General features: G+C 37.6%; 1 protein-coding gene across 1 annotated transcript in view; it reads left to right on the forward strand.

Moving 5' to 3' along the window:
• UBR1 (ubiquitin protein ligase E3 component n-recognin 1) overlaps positions 1–20,176 on the forward strand; it is a 64,706-nt gene that overhangs the window by 39,446 nt on the left and 5,084 nt on the right. Inside the window, exons 27-42 of the mRNA XM_026709427.2 lie at positions 579–688; positions 1,002–1,091; positions 2,227–2,408; positions 3,725–3,930; positions 5,611–5,704; positions 7,042–7,194; positions 7,868–7,965; positions 8,426–8,516; positions 9,407–9,555; positions 10,534–10,589; positions 13,020–13,116; positions 14,548–14,615; positions 14,968–15,124; positions 16,635–16,722; positions 18,286–18,419; positions 19,067–19,175. Of these exons, the coding sequence (XP_026565212.2) occupies positions 579–688; positions 1,002–1,091; positions 2,227–2,408; positions 3,725–3,930; positions 5,611–5,704; positions 7,042–7,194; positions 7,868–7,965; positions 8,426–8,516; positions 9,407–9,555; positions 10,534–10,589; positions 13,020–13,116; positions 14,548–14,615; positions 14,968–15,124; positions 16,635–16,722; positions 18,286–18,419; positions 19,067–19,175 (1,882 nt within the window). The remainder of the gene's footprint in view (positions 1–578; positions 689–1,001; positions 1,092–2,226; positions 2,409–3,724; positions 3,931–5,610; positions 5,705–7,041; positions 7,195–7,867; positions 7,966–8,425; positions 8,517–9,406; positions 9,556–10,533; positions 10,590–13,019; positions 13,117–14,547; positions 14,616–14,967; positions 15,125–16,634; positions 16,723–18,285; positions 18,420–19,066; positions 19,176–20,176) is intronic.

The raw sequence follows: 20,176 nt of genomic DNA on the forward strand, positions 1-20,176 counted from the left end.
GAATAATATACAAAAAACTAATGCTCTTAGTGAGGACCTAGAAACCAAGAGGAACATACGTGCCAAATTTCAAGTTACTTTTAATGTTACTTTTAAATAACCTATAGAGCTTAACATAGATTCATAGTCCTTAAAATGATTAAGAAACAAAGGCACAGTTTATTGTTGATTTGAAAAATAAAAATAAATTCCAAAATAGCTACTTCTTCAACAACAAACTGATTGTAGCCCTGCTCTCCCAGCTGTCGGCATGCAGGCTGCTTCGAAGCACAACTCCTGAAGCAACTTGCAAACCCATCGCTGAATGGAGGATCTTGTGGGATGACTCTCCCTAACCCAGGAGAGCCTCATAAATACCATTTTTTAGAGATATGAAATACACATTGCTAATTGAAGTAGTGAAAAGTTAGCGCTGAGCCAAGTTAAATGTATAACTGTTAAGATTTGCTTGTGCAGAATTATTCAAATTGTAGCAATTATTGGAACTCCTTTCGGAGAATAAACGTATGTGGCTGATTTGATTTAATTAAAAAATTAAATCAAATTAATTTAGTTAAAAATCCTTTCTGTTGATAAAGGAATGGGAAGCTCTGCTTTAAATGCAATGAACATCCTCATGATTTTGGAAAAGCTGAAAGGAATTCAACAACTGGAATCACAAAAAGACATGATCATCTGGGTACTACGGGTAAGTAAGGATTAGGTGAATAAATCAATCAGGAGTTGACAGGGTGGGGATTGAGGGTAGCATGACTTGTCTTATGGTCTTCCCTATAAAACAAAATAAGGCAAAAGAGTCTCTGTAGATCCCAAGTGGAGTAAAACAATTAAAGATGATTAAGATCCAACTACAGAAGAAAAATAACAATAAATATTGGCTAAATTGAAATGGTTATTAGCAGAGGATGCTTTGGATCTCCATATGTTTCTTGCTGGGCAAACTAGAAATACTATCTGAGCTACATGCAATTTGTGTTGAACTCTTAAATCTGTGTTTGTAGATGTTTGAGATGGTAAAATGCTTGAGAGAGAAGTCTTCCTTTCCCATGGCCGTCACTGCACCAATGTCAGAATCTACAAAAGTTAATGAGGTAACCATGAAATAAGGCAGCCTTATATTCTTAAGCATTTTATGAATGCTGAAATGATGTGTTCTCATTCCTCTACTTTGTTTTTACTTCTTGTAGAGCATGCTTTGTTTGCACATCCCTCCAGCGGATACTCCTCGATGCACAGTGTGTGATTCATTTAATGACCGTTGAAGTTTTAATGGCTCAGAAAGGGTGCCTTATGGCCAATAAAGAATTCCAGCCGTTGTGAAACATCACTCGTCCCCCTGCAGTCATGTGATCACAATCTGAGTGCTGGCAACCTATTCATGTATATCACTGGTTGCACCCAATGATCGTGTGATCACCATTCGCTATCTTTTTCACATGACCTCCGCAGGCATTGAGAGGCAGGGAGAAAAAGATTTCAGCACCCGGAAGCTCTGCAGATACAGAGAGGATGGAGAAAAGGATTTTAACTCTATGGTAAAATCCTTCTCTCCCCGTTTCTCTGTGTTTGTCCACTTGTGTTCTTTATCTGGGGTAAAGGATTCACTTAGTAATCTGTGTGAGTGCTTAACAACCGCAGTTGTGGGGTCTGGGATTGTGATCATTGAGTGAAGCAGTCTCATACACCACTCAACTGCTTTGCTCAACAACTGAGATTTTGATCCCAACTATGGTCATTAACCGAGAACTATGTATACTCATAATAATTGCAGTCACCACTCTGTAGCTTGTGGAATGTTCTCTTTTCCTGAAAATTGTGCAATGGCACTTTTTTCCCTGTAAGGCAGGGGTTCCCAACTTTGAGGCCATGGCCCACAACCGGGCTGCGCAAGCAGTGGGCCGATGAACATGTACATGTGCACAGCTTGACTCGTGCAAGCAGCAGGCCAGAGCACACTCACATGCATGTGCAGTTCTACTGTATGTGTGTGCACACTGGCACGCTGCTCACGCAGCCTGGTTCCCCTCTTCCCACCCAGTGGGGCTGCCAAGCAGCAAAGATTGGGGACCACTGTTTTAAAGCTTGTTGGGACCATAACCTTTCACTTTAGGCTGAAGAGCCAGATGTTTGGGGATTTGGCAAGACTATCAGAAGGAAATGCCAATTTTTATTTTGTGCCTGTGATGGTCTTAAATAATACAGAGGGTGTTTGTTCTGTTAAATCAGATGCAGAAAATTCAGGAGAAGGAGAAGGCTGAGAGGAAGAGAAAAGCAGAAGTAGCCCGATTACATCGCCAAAAGATCATGGCTCAGATGTCCGCTTTACAGAAAAATTTCATAGAAACTCACAAGCTCTTGTATGAAAACACGCAAGAAACGCCTGGAAGAGATGTTATGGAAGTGGAGAGGTAGGAATGAAGGAACGACATATCAGATAAATGCAAAAATTAGTAGCCAGGTTAGTTTGGACCTGGTTAGTATTTGGATTGGAAACACCCAGGACTATAGGCTAGACTAGGAAATAAAAATAAATCCTGGAAGATCCTCATGACAAACAGTTTGCGCTCTCCCACAGTTAGCTAGATATGTTGGACATTGTTAATGGTTCTCTTATTGTGGTAATATACCATTTTGAATCCCTTCCAATGCAGATAGTCCTTGACTTACAACAGTTCACTTAGTGATCATTCGGAGTTATAGCAGCCCTGAAAAAAATGACTTGATCGTTTTTCACACTTACATCCATCGCAGCACCCCGAAGGTTCCATACTCAAAATGCAGATGCTTGGTTACTGGCTCATTTATGAAGGTTTTAGTGTCCCAGAGTCATATGATCACTTTTTGTGACGTTCTGACAAGCAAAGTCAATGGGGAAGCCAAATTCATTTAACAGCTCTGTCACTAAATGAATAACTGCAGTGATTCACTTAACAACTGTGGGAAGAAAAGTTGTAAAGGGGGGCAAAATTCACTTAACAAATGTTTCACTTAGCAACAGAAATTTTGGCCTTGATGTGGTCATAAATTGAGGACTGCCTTTGTTGATTAAGAAGTAATATGGGAGAGACAGCCATCCCCTGGGAGGGAAAAGTAACACTAGCTCCTAGCAGGGAAGAGGATTGGCACAGCTCATGCCTTTCACATATTGTAGGGTAGACCATAGTACAAGAGGTATCCGTGCTAAAATGTGAGGTATTTTTGGCCAGGCAATGCCTCATCCAACTATATCTGAGAAACCGAGAGCAGGCCTCAATCTGCTCATAAGAGAAGGGCATGGTGGTATGCACAGATTTTGAATATATGTCAGTGTATGAGCTCTTCCATCCCCGCAAGATAAAGTTTAATCTGTCCTATCTCAATCAGGAAGGATCTACCTCTGTACTACGTCTTGTGCTGAGCAGGCTTTTGTTTAAAATCTCAGAGGGATGAAATTGTTTTTAAATATTAAATTAAGAAAATTATTTCATCACAGAACCCAGTCAAGCATTTATAGCTTTCTGTGATTACAATGCTCTTACATTACTATTCAAATTCACTGGGTTCAGTTGCTTGATAGGTGCTGCATTAAACAGGTTTTAGTTTGAAGTTCAAGTTGAGGATAGATCCATTTTTAATAGTTCTAAAATGAATTTGATTTTTATCTAAAACTAAATTACGAATAATTGTAGTGAACTTTGACTGGATTGTTGACCAAAAATCCACCGATTCGAATCTTGTGTCTTAGGTTCATACTCCCACATTATCAAGTTAGAATTGCCTTGGGGCCCAAGCGAGGCCAGTCTGTCACTGAAAAAGAAAGGCTGACATGTATCCTGTGTCAGGAAGAACAGGAAGTAATGCTAGAAAATGCTGCCATGGTTTTATCCGCCTGTATCCAGAAATCCACTGCCTTAACCCAATGTAGAGGGAAAGAACTTGAACTTGCAGGAGGTATGTATATTACGTTGTGAAACTTTGGGGGAATTTGATAGCAGCTGCAAAGGACCTTGGGTGAAGCTGACTGTCTGGACTTTTTCCAGTCAGGATTCAGGCTGGGTTATGGGACTGAGATGGTATTGATGATGCTTATAGATGGCCTCTGGTAGGAGCAGGATGTGACCATGCTTGCTCTTTTTGACCTCTCAGCCACTTTCAGCCATCAACCATGTATCCTTCTAGAGTGATTTCAGAAGTTGGGAGTGAGCAGCACTGTTTTCTTTTTGTTTTCCTCCTTCCACTTGGGTCAGTTCCAGTCTCTGTTTTTTTATCGGGGGAGGCAGGGAGATCCAGCTAAGAGAGATCCAGAAGGGATCTCAAGAATCAGTTCTCTCTCCTCTCCTATTTAACACCTACATGATCCAACAGTTTGGAGTAAGGTAGCATCGATATGCTGATGACACCCAGCTTTATATCTCTATGCTGGGCTGCCTGAACAACATCTTGGATGTCTTGTCTTGGCGCTGGAGACTGTAAAGGTTTGGACAAGGTGCAGTGGGCTTTGATTCAGTCCAAGGAAGACTGAGCGGCTTGGGTGTTGGGGCCTTCTAATTTTTTTCCCAATGCCAATGCTGGATGGGTGGCACTGCCCCAGATGGACCCAGTTTGCAACCTGTGGGTCCTCTTGGATTCAAGGATCCTAATAGAACAGCAGGTGGCAGCCATGGACACGAGGGCCTTTGTGCACCTTAGCACACTTTAGGGTTGAGTCTTTTCCTGAATTGGGAGGTTTTGCTCACACTCTCTCATGTCCTGGTGGCTTCTCTGGATTCCTGTAACACCTTGCCCTTCAACGAAAGCTTCAACTATTGGCTGCATGGGTACTAAAGGGTATCTGATAAGTCAACACATCATCAGTGCTACGCGAGCTGCACTGGCTTCCAGGTGCATTTAAAGATGGTTATCCACCTTGATAGCTAAGCTGGTTATCATCGTTAAGATCCTTCCTGTCTTGGGGACAGTTACACAAACTTCTTCCTGTTGTTTCTGTCCATCCAGTTTGGTCTGGAAGCTTGAGCATGTTATGGGCCCCATCAACAAAAGAATAACAACTGGGTATTGTGCCTTCTCTGCTGTATTCCCTGTCCTCTGGAATATTTTCCATTCTGAGATTAGGATGATTCTAACCCTGTTGCACCTTCATAAGGCCAGGAAGACTGGGTTGTGTGCCCAAACCTGCCCCCACCCCCAGTGTGTTAAGGGTTCTATTTCTTGGTTTTATTAACATCCTTGGCAGTAGTTCTACTATGTGATCAAACATCATAGGAACAATTTACACATAGGAATATAGCATATAGCATTAATGAACCTGATATACTTTATTTATCAGATTCTTTGCTTCCAGTGGATAGCTTCTCATCCTAGCTTTTATTTGAAAAATCCTCAAAATCCTAAAATTACAAAAGACTAGAATTTTACTGACCAAATATTGACAAATATAGATACACCGATTGATCAGGTGTAATGCAAAAGATCATTTGCTAGTCTTTTAATTTTAACATAAATGACAAGTTCTTTTTTATTCCCTAAAAAGATGTCCCTTGCCAGAATTGTACAAGTTTATTAATACACAATTTGCAAAGCATCCCTCATTGCAACAGGAAACTGTGTTTATTAATTTATTTTCCTCAACAGAAGACATTGATCCTCTTTTCATGGATCCGGACTTGTCATGTGGAACACATACCAGCACCTGTGGTCATGTGATGCATGCTGCTTGCTGGCAGAAGTGAGTTCATATATTCAGTAATTTTTATTGTTTACTTAATCTTTAGTCAGTTTTCAGACTACCCAAACTGGGTAACATCATCAGTGCCAGTCATTTTATGTAGCCAAGGAATGTATCCAAAGAAATATAAGGCTAAATGCAGAGGAAAAATTATTTGTTGATTTAGTTCCAAATGCCAGAGTGAGGGAAGACATGTCATAGGCTAATTCAAACATAACATAATAGCTCTCAGCTTTACTTTTTGATGTAGATTTCTTCATTAAATAAGACAATAAATAAAGAAAAAAATTAAAAAGAATTAAACCTAGGGGATGGATAAGAGAATGGCTGAATTTGCCTTAAGTTATGGTCTCAAGACCTTAAGGTGTGGATTAGTGTAAATTCCATGGTATCCACATTTGTTCTTTTCTTCTTCCCCTTCTTTTTTTTTGTTCTTCACGAAGTTGCCTGATGAAGGAGAACACAAACATTTGCATGCTATTATATAACATTTATATCCATTTAAGTTAATAACTATCCAGCTAACAAACATTTCAAAGGTATTTTTAAAAAATCAAGGTTGTGTCCAGATAATCTGATTTTCTGAATAATTTTCTGACAACACTTCTGGCAAGTTATAGGGACCAATTTGTACTACGGTTGGCTGACTGAGTGCTAAGTCACTGTTAGTGGTGTGAATGTTAAATTCTTATTTTTTTCAAAACCGCTTATCTATGTAGCTTTTGTCTGTGTTGAGCTGTTGCCTAACAGCTTTTCCTGAATGGTAGCTTCTGCTCCATATAAATGCAATGAGTTCAGGTAGTCCTCGCTTACTGACTACTGGCTAATTCAGTGACAGTTTAAAGGTAGGCTGCAAAGGGTGATTTTTATGACTGGTCCTTGAATTTATAGCTATTGCATCTCGCTCATGGTTACATGATCACAATTCCAACACTTGATAACCAGTGCACATTTGTGATGGTTGCAGCATCCTGCAGTCACATGATTATCATTTCCAACCATTGCAACCGAATTCCAACAAGCGAAGTTGATAAGGAAGCAAGCAGGAAGTTGCAAACCATGGTCACGGGACATATTTAATGATTTGCTTTACGACTACAATTGGAAATGTTGTAGTAAATCAGGAACAGTTATATGACATTTCACTTTATAATCACATCACTTAGTGAAGGAGTACTGGTCCCAATTGCAGTCAATAAGCGAGGACTGTATACATACTATAATTATTTATTGGTAAAATAGTCAAATTGAATGGACACCACATTTCAGAACAAGGGTGTTTGCATGTCTGAGTTACGTGGTTTATTCTGAGATGTCCATCTGAATATCCATTTCAGATACTTTGAAGCCATTCAGCTGAATTCTCGACAACGTCATCACGTTGAACAAATTTTTGATTTAGGGAATGGCGAGTACCTTTGCCCACTGTGCAAATCCCTGTGCAATACTGTGATACCAATTATTCCTTTGCAAGAAGAGAAGATAAACAGGTAGGTGGCTATATTTACTTTTTCCTATATTTTAATCTAGCTGTTTTTCTTAACATTTATAGGGAAAATATATGATTCTTTTGTATGTTATACAGGTAGCCCTCAACTTACGACCACAATTGAATCCAAAATTTCTGTTGCTAAGCAAGGTTAAATGAATTTTCCCCCATTTTATGACCTTTTTTGCACAGTTGTTAAGTGAATCATTGCAGTTGTTAAGTGAATAATGTGGTTGTTCAGTGAATCTGGCTTCCCTCATTGACTGTGCTTGTCAGAAGGCATCTGGGAAGGTTACAGATATGACTCCGGAACAGTGTAGCTCTTATAAATACATGCCAGTTGCCAAGCACCTGGATTTTGATGATCTGACCATGGGGATGTTGCAGTGGTCATAAGGGTGAAAATTGGTCTTAAGTCACTTTTTTCAGTGCTGTTGTAATTTCGAATGGTCACTAAATGAATAGTTGTAAGTCAAGGACTATGTGTTTGATCATTTTATTAGCCTAATTGTGCAGTATAAGACCTTCCTTATCTTTAGAGGAAATACCATTTTTTGATAGCTAGAACAATCACAGCAAGATATTTGAATAATCACCATTATAACCCAATAGCTGTTTAAGTGATGTCGTGTGTAAAACATGCCCATTCCATGGCTGTCTTTTTGTGTTGTCAGTGAGGATGCAGAAATGGTAGCTCAGCTTCTGTCTTTGTCCAAGTGGCTAGAGATTGTTATGGCTCGGATAGCTGGTTACAACAAGAAGAGCAATAAAGGTTAGTGAAAATCTGATGGAGAGCTTTAAAACTGAGAAGAACTCTTTTAAAATGCTGTTGAATAAGTTAAGATGTAATCCCATTTGTTTTCCTGTTACAAAATTGCTTCCATTGATCTTTATTGTTTCTCATAATCTTTTCTTATAGCCGTATTTTACTGGTGCAGTCAATATTCCATTTCTTTTATGATTTATTAATTTCTTCTTAGTTTATTGTCTCTACTAGTATATTGCATTAGGATGGCTTGTCATTATTACTACATTTTAAGGTCACTAACTTACAGAGAAATTACAAATCTTTATGCACCGAGTCTATTTAATTTCTCATATGGCTAAAAAGAAATTTTGGCCAAATGACTAAATTGCATTTTTATAATAAAAGTAAGAATTTTTATAGCAAAAAGTATTTATTTCAGTTAGTTAAAATCAAAATGTAACAATCTTTTATTTGATTTTTGAAGAAACCAAAATTGCCCCATCTTTACTTAATAAAGAAATGGAAGATGCTTCATCTGAATTCCATTCTATACTTAGCTTTGGAGTTCAGCCTTTGTGAGTATTGAGTCACTCTTACAATGTTTTTGTTATATGTATATTGTAAGTCAGTCAGTCTGTCTGTCTGTCTTGTCTGTCTTGTCTGTCTGTCTGTCTGTCTGTCTATCTATTATAAATTAGCAACTTTACATATGGATGTTTCTTCCATATCAAAGAGATGAATTCAATGGAAATGCTTCTTGTTCATTAAATATTTTGAAATATAGTTTGTTCATAAAACAAAATGGACATTCCATTAAAAGTTACAGTATACGTAGCATATCTTAGAAAATAATTATATTGTATGGTGACATGCTTTATGTTACCCTTTTTAATGTATTGTTTTTACTTCTTATGTTTAAATGAAGTGTTTTTTATTGAAACTGTTATCATGAAGCTCATTTAAACAGTTTATTTTTATTGTCTCTCACTTTTTGGTTCAAAAAAAAAAGAAAAATCACTAATTTGAATTCTAGCTAGTTATTAATGACATTGCTTTAGGACTGTAACTTCAACTCTGGTTTAACTTTAGTGTTAAAATTTATCTTAATCATGCAAAGAACAAAGAATGATATAGTCTAGTCTGTTTATCCAACTGAGGACAGTTTCCAGCAATGAGGAGTTCAACTCCCGCAATTTTATTGCCCACATAGCCTTTGCTAAGTACTCTAATAGTTGAAGTCCACAGAGTTGAAAGTTGTCCACTTTGTTAAACTAGACTATTGTTTTCCATTGAGCAAATGCACCTAGCCTAAAGGACTAAAATTTCAAGCCTGTTGCCAGGAATTATATTTTTCAGTGACAGTTTAGTATTGCTGACATAATTAAGAATATTGCTTCAGATAATGTAACAATTTATCATTAGAACATTATCATCACAATTCACAACTTCTGGGTTCTTTCCACAGAATTGAATATTCAAACAGCATTAAAGAGATGGTGGTTCTCTTTGCCACAGCAATTTATAGAATTGGATTACAAGTTGCTCCAAATGAAGTTGATCCACGTATTCCAATCATGACTTGGAGCACTTGTGCTTTTACAATCCAATGTTTAGGTAAGTAAAAATTTGAATTTATGAGACCATTCGAAATAAAGCTTTTATTTTATTTCTTCTGTAAAATAGTAAGCAACTATATGTATATTTTTTGAAAATAAAGAAAAACTACTTAAAATAGTTAATAACATCTTGGTACATAAAATGCTAAATATATTTATTAAATTTACATGTCACCCATCTTGCTGTCTACATAATGTAGGATTATGCTAGACAAAAGTCAGACGCTTACAGTCCATATTAACATCCTACACTGCTAAAAGTGGATAGTGGTTTTTTTTATTTTTGCTCTAGAATTGGTACTAGGATTATGTTTAGACATAACAGCAAGAAACATTTAAATGCCTATGACCAATATCATGATTAACTCATAATACCCATCGGCTAAGCCTTGGTATATTAAATAATTCTACTTTGTACTTTAAATTCTAGTATTCAATGTTCTAACATTCAATTTCTAGTATTGAAAAATGAGAAGGAGAGTATTCTGTGCATTAGTGTATTACTAAACAGATGTAACACATCTATATCTGTGCAAATGCAATAAGCTGAAACAGAACTGCTAATTTAGAATAAGTGTAACTATAGTAAAGCTTGTTTCTGATAAGGCTCCTAGAAATAACTTCTGTACAATTTAATACAGTTATAATTTGCTATTGTCGGTGCTTGGCATATTTCAAGTGAAAAGAATGAACAAATAAAATGAGATTTGAACAAATGAATTGGTACATCACTCTTAGTTGTTGTCCTACACCAACCCTGTCATGAAAGCATGCCGGATGTAAAAATAAACTGTCACAGTGGAAACAAGATTTTTAATACCTGTCAAATTGCATTAAAGTCAAAATCTTATCCTATCTCCCTGAAAGCAGCAGTTTATAGAGATTTATGGGAATTGAGCTGTAAAGATTTGGCAGTTTTTTTACCTTTCTTAAAGTATACGTTATTCACTTTACATTTTTCTTCTTGCTTTTAAAGAAGATCTTCTAGAAGATGAGGGCAAGGCTTTATTTGGCTCTCTACAAAGTAGACAGGTATGAATGGCTAGTGCTAGTAAATGTGTTTTTATCCATTGCCAAGGTAAATAGATCAATAGTTTCTTGAGAGAGATCCTTTTAATCCTGGCAATTTACATTTTATATATATATGCATTTTTAAACTTGAAAAATCTTCCTTTGTCACACAAGGAAAAAAATAGTAATTTTTTTGTCACAAAGCTGTTTATATACATAACAATACATAATTATGTAATTAGCTGTAATGTAAAAACTGCTGAATAGAAGATTGGCTTTTCCCTTTATATTAATATATATATCTCCAGTGAACATGGCTCATGAGTACTGATCCATATGAGATAGTGATTTTGTCTTGAGTTATAATTTGTATTCCTAATTATTATCTGTTCTTATAAGACACTTCTAAATAATAGGCGTATTTAAACAGACCCTGGATGGCCCTAAAGATGCTGTAGATGCATTCTGCATTTTTGTTTTTTATGAAGAAAGACTTCAGGCTAAATAAATGGTTCCCCGAAAATAAGACCCAGTCATTTATTTACTTACTTACTTACTTACTTATTTATTTACTTATTTATGTCTTTTTTTTCTTCCCCACAGCCAAAGTGGAGCAGGAGGCAAGGCCAGGGGTGGGGGAGTGGATGGAAGCAAGATGGTGGCAGATAAAGCGATGCACTAGTGCTGCAGCCACTAAGCAAGGCAGTGGGGAGGATGAAGAATGAAGCGAGGGGGTGGGGGTGCAGAGCTTCCCTACACGCCCCACAATGGCTTACCAGAGGGCCCTACAATAAGGCCATCAACATGCTGACAATTGTCTGGCTTCACAGCAGTGGCTACAGCACCCCCATGCAGATTGCCAGCCCGCTTCTTCTCCTTACTCGCCGCTGCAACGAAGCAGGAGCTGAGTGATGCACCAATGGCACGGCCACTAAGCGAGGCATTGGTGTGTGTGGAGGATGAAACAAGGCAGGGGGTGGAAGACGAAGTTTCTCCTTCCTCACTGCCTCAACAAAACAGGAGGTTGAGCAATTGCACCAGCATCGGGGCCAATAAGTGAGGTGGTGAGGGAGAGAATGATGAAGCTTTTCTTTGTTTGCCATCACAACACAGCAGGAGGCTGAGTAATGCACCGGGGCTACGGTCACTAAGGGAGGCAGTGGTGGTGGAGGACAAAGCGAGGCAGGGAAGTGGAGAACAAAGTCCCAACAGTATCCTTGGCCACCCAGCCTGAAGACCCCTGATGCTGGCAGAGTGAGGTGGTAGCCAGAGCAGCCCCACCACCGGTTGCTTGGATCCTTTTAGGGGTTTGCCTTGCCACCTGCTTTCCAGCTCCCGCCCAGCTCCCCTCACTTTCTTAAAGCATCCCTTCACTAACCTGCTTTCCAGCTCCATTCTGTGCCGCCCGTGCAGGGCAATTAAAGAAGATGTGGGATTAGTGATTAAAAAATAGTTCAAACAGACCTTCAAACTCTGAAATATCTTTTTGGGGGAGGAGGGACAAGTTAGAAGGTCTGATTCATCTTTTTTCTTTTAAGTCCCACAAACTTTTGTTGCCCTGCACACGGCGGTGGAGGATGGAGCTGGAAAGCAGGTTAGTGAAGGGATGCTTTGGGGAAGCAAAGGAGGCTGGGCAGGAGCTAGAAGGCAGCTGGCAAGGCAAACAAGGAGAAGCTTTGTCCTCCACCCCTCCCCGTGCCTCGTTTCGTCCTCACACACACACCCTGCATCGCTTCATGGCAATGGCACACACGCACACACACGCCTTGTGTCATCAGAAACCAGACAGAATAGGCAGGTGGCTGACTGCACAGGCACTTAAGTAGGGCTTTAGGGGTAGTCTTACATTTGACACGTGTGAAAATTGGGCTACGGCTTATTTTCTGGGTAGATCCTATTTTCGGGGAAACACGGTAGCTAACCACAACCTAGTTGGATTTCGGTTGCAAAATTTATAGCAGTTTCTGCGGTGGCAGGATAATGCTGAAGTCCTTATATGGGTGTAATATAAGAGCAGTGTGAATTCTTGCCTTAAGAGGGACCTTTTCACTTTCTAACTGGGTAATATAAATTATTAAAAAAAGAGAGACACAGATTCTAACTGCGTAGACCACTGAAGGCCAAACATTTCAGTGAGCAATTTACCATCATCTTTCAGACAAAGCAATTAATTATAAAATCAGAGATATTCACTATTCACTAAACATATGCTCAAGTGCTAGATACTTTTAAGCAGTTTTTTTCAGATGGTATCTTGAATGTTTATTTTATCAATTCACTAATATACAGTATAAATTATTACACAAGGGGAAGTAGGTCCTTCTGTACATGTATATTTTTCTCCGTATTTGCTACTGAGCTATATACTGATCTAATTCTTCAGGCACAGAAGATAAGATTCTTTAAGAAAAAGAATTCCATTAAAAGTTCCTTCTGCTTCTTGCACTCTAGCACAGTGGACTAAAAGCACTGGTACAATTTGCAGCTGTTCAGAGGACTACAGTACCTCAACACGTGATCCAGCAACATCTTGTACGTCTCCTAGGAGGTAATGCGTTTTTCATTACAAGATTTGGAAAATATTTAATATCTTCTTCCAAATGTTTCTTTCCTAATACAGTTGTGCATTTCGATAAATAGTGTAGATATGAGCAAGCACATCTAGCATTGCAAGACTAGACATCCCATTAGATCAAAATACATACACTATTAACTTGTAGATTTTATCAACAGTTATGAATAACATCATTACAACGATATAAATTACAACTATATAAATCATATTTTATGATGATATAATACATATATAAATATTTGCCTCCTGTTGACTCCACAAAGCTACCTGTGTGAGGGATAATTGGCTAAATAACTAAGCAAGAACAACCTTTTCACTTTGAGATTAAACGTTAAAGAAAGAGTTTGTTGGAGGCTTTTGTTTTGTTGAACTTTTTCTGGAGCAGTAGCCGTTGATGGTCACAATTGAGCCCAAAACTTCTATTGCTAAGCAAGACATTTGTTAAGTGAATCACTGCAGTTGTTAAGTTAGTGACTCGATTGTTAAGCGAATCTGGCTTCCCCATTGACTTGGCTTGTCAGAAGGTTGCAAAAGGTGATCACATGACCCTGGGACACAGCAAAGGTCATAAATATGAACCCAGTTGCCAAGGTCTGAATTTTGATCATGTGACCATTGGGATGCTACAGTGGTCATAACTGTGAAAACCTGTCATAAGTCACTTTTTTTTCAATGTGGTTGTTACTTTGAACAGTTACTAAATGAACTGTTGTAAGTTGAGGACTGCCTGTAAAAGCAGTGCAGATTTGCAGCTGAAATTTTCTAGGATTCAAGACAGGAAAGTAATCCAAACAAATGTCTAGGTGTAGTGTATTCATTTGATTATTTTGTTTTATTTTGAATTTATTTTGTTTGTACTCAAACCTTAACAATTTTCTTCATGTTAGCTTCTTTTAGGCTTAAACTCATTCTTAGACAATTCTGTTCCACTTCTCTTTTGTAGTTTAATCTATCCTTTTCTCTAAATGCATCTCTTTGTTTTTCCTTGTTGCCGTAGTGCCTTAATGAACTCTTAAGTACTATTTTAAACAGACAGGTTGTTGCCTTGGGGAGCTTAGTTTGGTAACACTGAAAGGCCCAGACTGCTCCAGATTGATTACCAGATACAGGGCGTAACATGATCTTGTGTTTCTTTGTGAACAGAAAGGGGAAGACATTTTATTTTGTATTGGTCCTATTAACCATCTTGGGGAGAAGGAGAAGATGGTGGCAGCTAATACTGGATGAAGGCAGTAACTGCTCTATCATGCCAGGTTGTGCTGCTTGAGTTTTTTTTAATATGTTATCATTTGTCTAGAGGAGTTTAGGGACCTAAGGGAAGAGATATATACTCATGACAAAAATGCAAACAATGAATTTCACTTTACTGTGCCACTTTCTGAAATGTCTGTTTTGTTTTTGTAGTTCTTTTGCCCAATTTAAAAATGGAAGACACACCATCTCTTTTAGATGTAGACCTCTTCCATGTTTTGGTAAGTGTATTGATGGCTTCTGCTAATATTAATGTTCCTTATTTTTTGAAACTTACTGAGTAGATCCAATACAGGGTTTTTTCTCCTGCTCTAGAATCGTATCTGCAATGATTCTTTTATGAAATTGTTGAAAATAATATGTTGAGATTACATTTGTTTTCATTTGGGTTTAATTTCAGTTCATGTCTGTATCCATCTTAACATTAATTAATTTAAAAGTCTGGTTTTGATTGTTTGGGTGAGATTTATAGAACCTTTATTTTTAAAGCATATTTCACCATATTGCATGAATAGCTGTTTTTAAACATCTATTTCGAAAGCCGAGTTAACCATTTTCTTATTTCCTTTGTAGGTTGGAGCTGTACTATCATTTCCATCTTTGTATTGGGAGGATAACGTAGGCTTGCAACCTTCAGCTATCAGTTCAGCTTGCAATCAACTCTACCTCTTCCATTTGTTTACTATGGCACATATAACCCAAATTATTCTTACTACAACAGCAGATGAAGGTATGTTTAATTTTAATGGTTTTTAGATAATAGATTAAATTACTTGGAGATTCTTCTGCCAAAGTTTTGTATTCCTTCCATTTATGTGTAAAATAGTAGTACTTGTGTGCATTCCTGCCTACTTTCCCTAAAACAACAATGCAAGAAAAGCATCAACCAAGCCCAAAGGTCCATTGATCATATCAATTTCTCTCATAGTCCTGGCATTAGTGGCTGTAGATTTAGGTATGAGAAAAATAGATTAATGTTCTGCCAACAGCTGTAAACTTAAGAGAACATTCTGGTAAGTTGCACTGTATATACTGGTCTATTTACTTAGTTTCCTTGTTTATTGCAAACTGAATTTACTTAAATGTTAGTAATTTCATAGTGCAATATACAAGTATATATGTAGGATTAGTTTTGTGTTTGGCACAAAACAAAATATGTTTCTGTGTAGGTATTTTCCAATGATTTTCCTTTTCTCTTTTTGCATATGACTTGGATTGTGTATATCCAGATGGAATGTATATGAATGATAACAACTGTCTGCACCATTTGAATTGAGTTTTCACCTGGGATGCAGCATTGAATTTACTTCAGTTTCTTAACTATGGAGAAGTATAGTTCTGCTAGTTCAGGGGTGTCAAACTCAAGGCTTGTGGGCCGGATCCTGCCCATGGGGGACTTAGATCTGGCCCACGGGTCCACCCTGGAAACAGCAAAGGACCAGCCCACAGTGTCTCTCAGAGAAAATGGAGCTTGCGAGGGTTATGCGTGGCCCTCGGAGCTCCATTTTTGCTGGCAGAGAGCTGCAGGAGACCATCGCACCTGAAAACAGAGCTCAGGGACATGCTTTCGCTGGCAAAGTGCTTGGGCCATGACAGGTGCCCCCAACACGAGGGATTTTGAAGTGGCCATATCACCCTGGCCATGCCTATCCTGGCAACCCAAGGTCAAACACAACCCTGATTCAGCCCTCAATGAAATCGAGTTTGACACCCCTGTGCTAGTTGGACTTCTTGGTTGTTTTCAGTACATTTAGGCAAAATACTCTTTTGGACTTGGGTGGCCCTTCTTTGCAGTTCAGGTCTTTCTTGGTGAACCAGAAGTTGTCCTTGGGATTGTTCTATTCAGTAGCTAAGCCACTGATTGGTGATGTCCTGCTAGATTCCATCATGTCTCCATGGTTGTATTTATGCAAAATCAATGGAAGATTCATACAGAGCTTAGAGTGGGATGCCATCAATGAGCTGGTAGTTTCTAACACTGCTCTCCCTTGCCATTCAATTCTAAAAAGTAATATTTTCAAAATACAAACGCTAATGAGCTGGATGAGAAAGAAATGTGGCATTAAATCCAGGCAAGATGGAGATATTATCGGACAGTTCCCAGCTGGACTGTTTTTTTATTTTTATCTTTGACTGGATTCAGAGGTGATATTGGTATTATTATGATGATGACCCAGATACAAACAAGCATAAATCAATCAGATTTGACATTAGTTATTAATTGGCAATAATATTTTCAGATTGTTCCTCTGCTCAAATGCTGAATGATAGCGAAGAAGCACGTGCCGCTGAAGCTTTTTGCAAAGAAATTTGCAGATACACAAATCGGTAAGATAAAGACATTGCATTGCATTAGTGTTTCACATACTTCAAAAGAAGGGGAAAAAGATTTCTTCAGTTCAGAGGTTCACAATCAGTAATTTGCTTGTGACTTTTATTAATATGTTGTACAAACATGTCCATGAATAAATCTCATGGGGAAAGGGGATTAGGACAGAAAAAAATTAGAATACAAAATAAAAATGCAGCTAGAAAAGTTTATCTGGCTTGAAAATATAGTTTGCTTTTGATTTTCTGATTGTAATCGTTAGTTTGCATGAAAGCCAATTTGCTCTAACGGTTAAAATATCAGGTTAAAGAAACCAGGAACAATGAAGTCTAATCCTGCCTTAGGGACCAAAGCCAACTAGATGACTTTGGCCGAGTCAGTCAGTCACTCTCAACTCAACTCACGTCATGGGGTTGTTATTGTAGGGAAAATAGGAAGAAGAAGGACCATTTTAGTATATTTACTGCTTTGAATTATTTATAAAACTAAAAAGGTGGGATGTAAATAAACAGGATCACAATGGCTTATCGGTTAAGATTGGCTCATTGGTTAACTTGTTAGCTGAAAAAAACAACAATCTGGATTCAAAATCTGAGCGCCATGCGATGGGGTACGTTCCCATTCAGCTTCTGCCAACCTAGCATTTTGAAAGCATGGAAATGCGAGTAGATAAATAGGTACCACTTCAATGGGAAGGTAAGAGTTCCATATTTTCATGCTGGCCACATGAAGACAGAAATGTCTCTCAGACAATTCAGGCTCCCTCAGCTGAGAATGGGGATGGACATTGCTCCCTGACCAACTCAAGGACAGAGAAATCATTATAAATAAGCAAATAAATAACAATTGTGTGTAATGTTATGATTTATTTTTGGCTTGGCTTTGTATCCTGCCTAAGTGGTGAACCACTTCATTAGGAAGGCGAGGTACTTACTACCTGTTTCAAACTGAAGGAAAATGGGCCAAACAGTGATAATTCACATCTCTTAGATTAATCAGCGCACCATGACTGGAAGCAAATATGATTTAATGCAATGTGGCCAAATTATTAGATTTGTTTATTGCTTTGTAAGCATAGTTATCTCTCTCTAAGAAGGTTTATCTAAATATTTTAACAAAATAAATAACATTACTTTTCACAGAGCAACACCTTTTTGGGCACTAGTTAAGAGCATGAAAGGGAGAAAAGGTGATAAACAGAAAAAGGAAGGCAAAACGTAAAAAATGCCTTTATAGCAATCTGCTTAGCAGCCCTTTTAATAACACTAACTGGTTGTACATTTTTTGAATATAACTGGGCACTTCTAGAGCGAGATTAATTATTTTTTCCACTTTTCCGTATATGTTCTCAAGTATATATTGCTTGATGCGAAAAAAAATAATATTTTGGATGCATAGCAGATGAAGGAATACTTTTCCAAAAAAATAGCATCATTGCTTTGGTGAGAGGTTTTTTTAAATATATATTTTTCCACTGTGGTCTTTTATTTTTAATCAGTTAGGATATTAATCCAATTTCAAGATTTTGAAAATACTAAATCCATGCATTTGAAATGTTATAGTTGTTACAGCTTGCAAGTTCCAGGTTGGTATTTGTGGGATTGCATAAAGAAAGGCATTACCCCCTACCTCCGGTGCGCTGCCTTATTCTTCCATTATCTGCTGGCAGTACCTCCACCTGAAGAACTTTCATCCAGTAAGTACTTGAGTAGGCTACCTCGTTAATTCTGAGGTGGAGCCAAGTTCAAATTGTTCAGGAAATAAAATGTGTTATTAAATATGGGTAAATTTTAAATGTCAATTCACATCCATCCCATTTTCAATTTCAAGCAGTACTCTCCATTGAAAACCCTCTTCTTAAAATATTGTTCTTTGCTGTTTTCTGGTAACTGCAATTATCATGAATATAAAAAGGGGGCAATATAATGCTGATTATTAAGATTTAAAAAAAAAAATTTGCCCCAAAAGATGACACATTGAATTATAGAAGCTCAGTGCTTTGTGCATTCACAGCCTTTACAGAAATGATCAGCATGGCAATTGGTTGTTATATAAGAAGTCTCTTGTTTTTCCCGAGTGTAAGAAAGCTATTACAGCTTGAATTATTAAAGTTACAGTCACCAAGAAAATAAACCAGCAGCTCTGCTCTTCTGTAAGAAGAACCTTCATGAATTCCTTATGTGCAGACTATTGTCTCATTCTGGTTATTTACAATATTTTTTATACTGATTCAATTGATGGACTGCATAGACTGCAGTTTTTGAATAGAGAAAGCTTTTATCCGAGTTGGTGCAATTAATATCTAATTATTATATTTAATATCTAAAATTATTATTTTAACAGATTCAGAGGAAGATCAGTTCAAGGCACTTTGTGATTATCTGTCTCTACCTACCAATCTATTCATGCTTTTCCAAGAATATTGGAATATTGTGGAGCCCTTACTTCAAAGGTATTCTATATTGATGCAAAACAACAGCTAATATGCTATAGCCAAACAAATAAGCTATATTATTAACAGATACACAATATGCTAAGATAATATATGAGATCCCACAGTCCGGTGAACCATACACTACTCATTTTAGTCATGTCTAGTATATTATGCTAACTTAGACTATGTATATGTGTTAGAGAGCAGTCTGCCAGTAGAGAACAGCCATGACCTAAATATAAGTAGATTAAAAAGTTGGGGATTTATTTAATCATATTTAATAATAATTAAATATAAAACAATTCTAAATAATTTTATGCATAATAACTGCTTATCTGTGATTTGGATTTGAGGAAGGCTCTGCTTTAACCTAGACTTAGGAAAGCACTTTCAGGTTGCTGTTGGGATCCTTTTTGGGAAAAATAGTTTACTCAGCCAGCTGTTGAGACTGCCGCATTTGTTTAGAAAAATCAAAAGTTAGCATATATAAAAGTGCGAAATGATGACTAGGAAGAGCCAATCCTCAGCCTTGCTGTAAGCATAGGAATTTCTCTTGGAGGCAGGAATGAAAACAGCTTGAATTAATTCCAAGGTGAGACGTAAGAACAAAAAGATTAGAGGGATGTTGCATGCAGAAGCTGATTTCAAGAACTAATAATGGAAAGGCCTGATCTGCTGTGTGCTAGGGCTCTCTGCTCCCAGGTTTCCTCAGCATCTTGTGATTCGTGCACTTACCTGTTCAAATATAAGTGCCTGAAATGTGTTTGTCAAGGTTCTTGTGTAGATATCTAGAGATTCAGCAATGTGGTATGCCTGTTAAAAGCAAATGCACTTTTGGCTATGTCAGTAAAAAGCAGTAATTCCATTCTATATTGAGTGGTTCAGTTCTGAGCAAGATATTTTTAAAGAGATTCTGAAAAATTGTGGCAAATACAAAGAAAAGCTGTGAGGTTGATCAGATGCTTAAGAGAAGAGCTTGAGAGAAGTGGATAGGCTTACCTTGATAAAAGATACGGAGG

The sequence above is a fragment of the Pseudonaja textilis genome, chromosome 1 (genome assembly GCF_049901715.1).
Source record: "Pseudonaja textilis isolate UNSWEBS1 chromosome 1, rPseTex1.2, whole genome shotgun sequence".
Taxonomy (NCBI): Eukaryota; Metazoa; Chordata; class Lepidosauria; order Squamata; family Elapidae; genus Pseudonaja; species Pseudonaja textilis.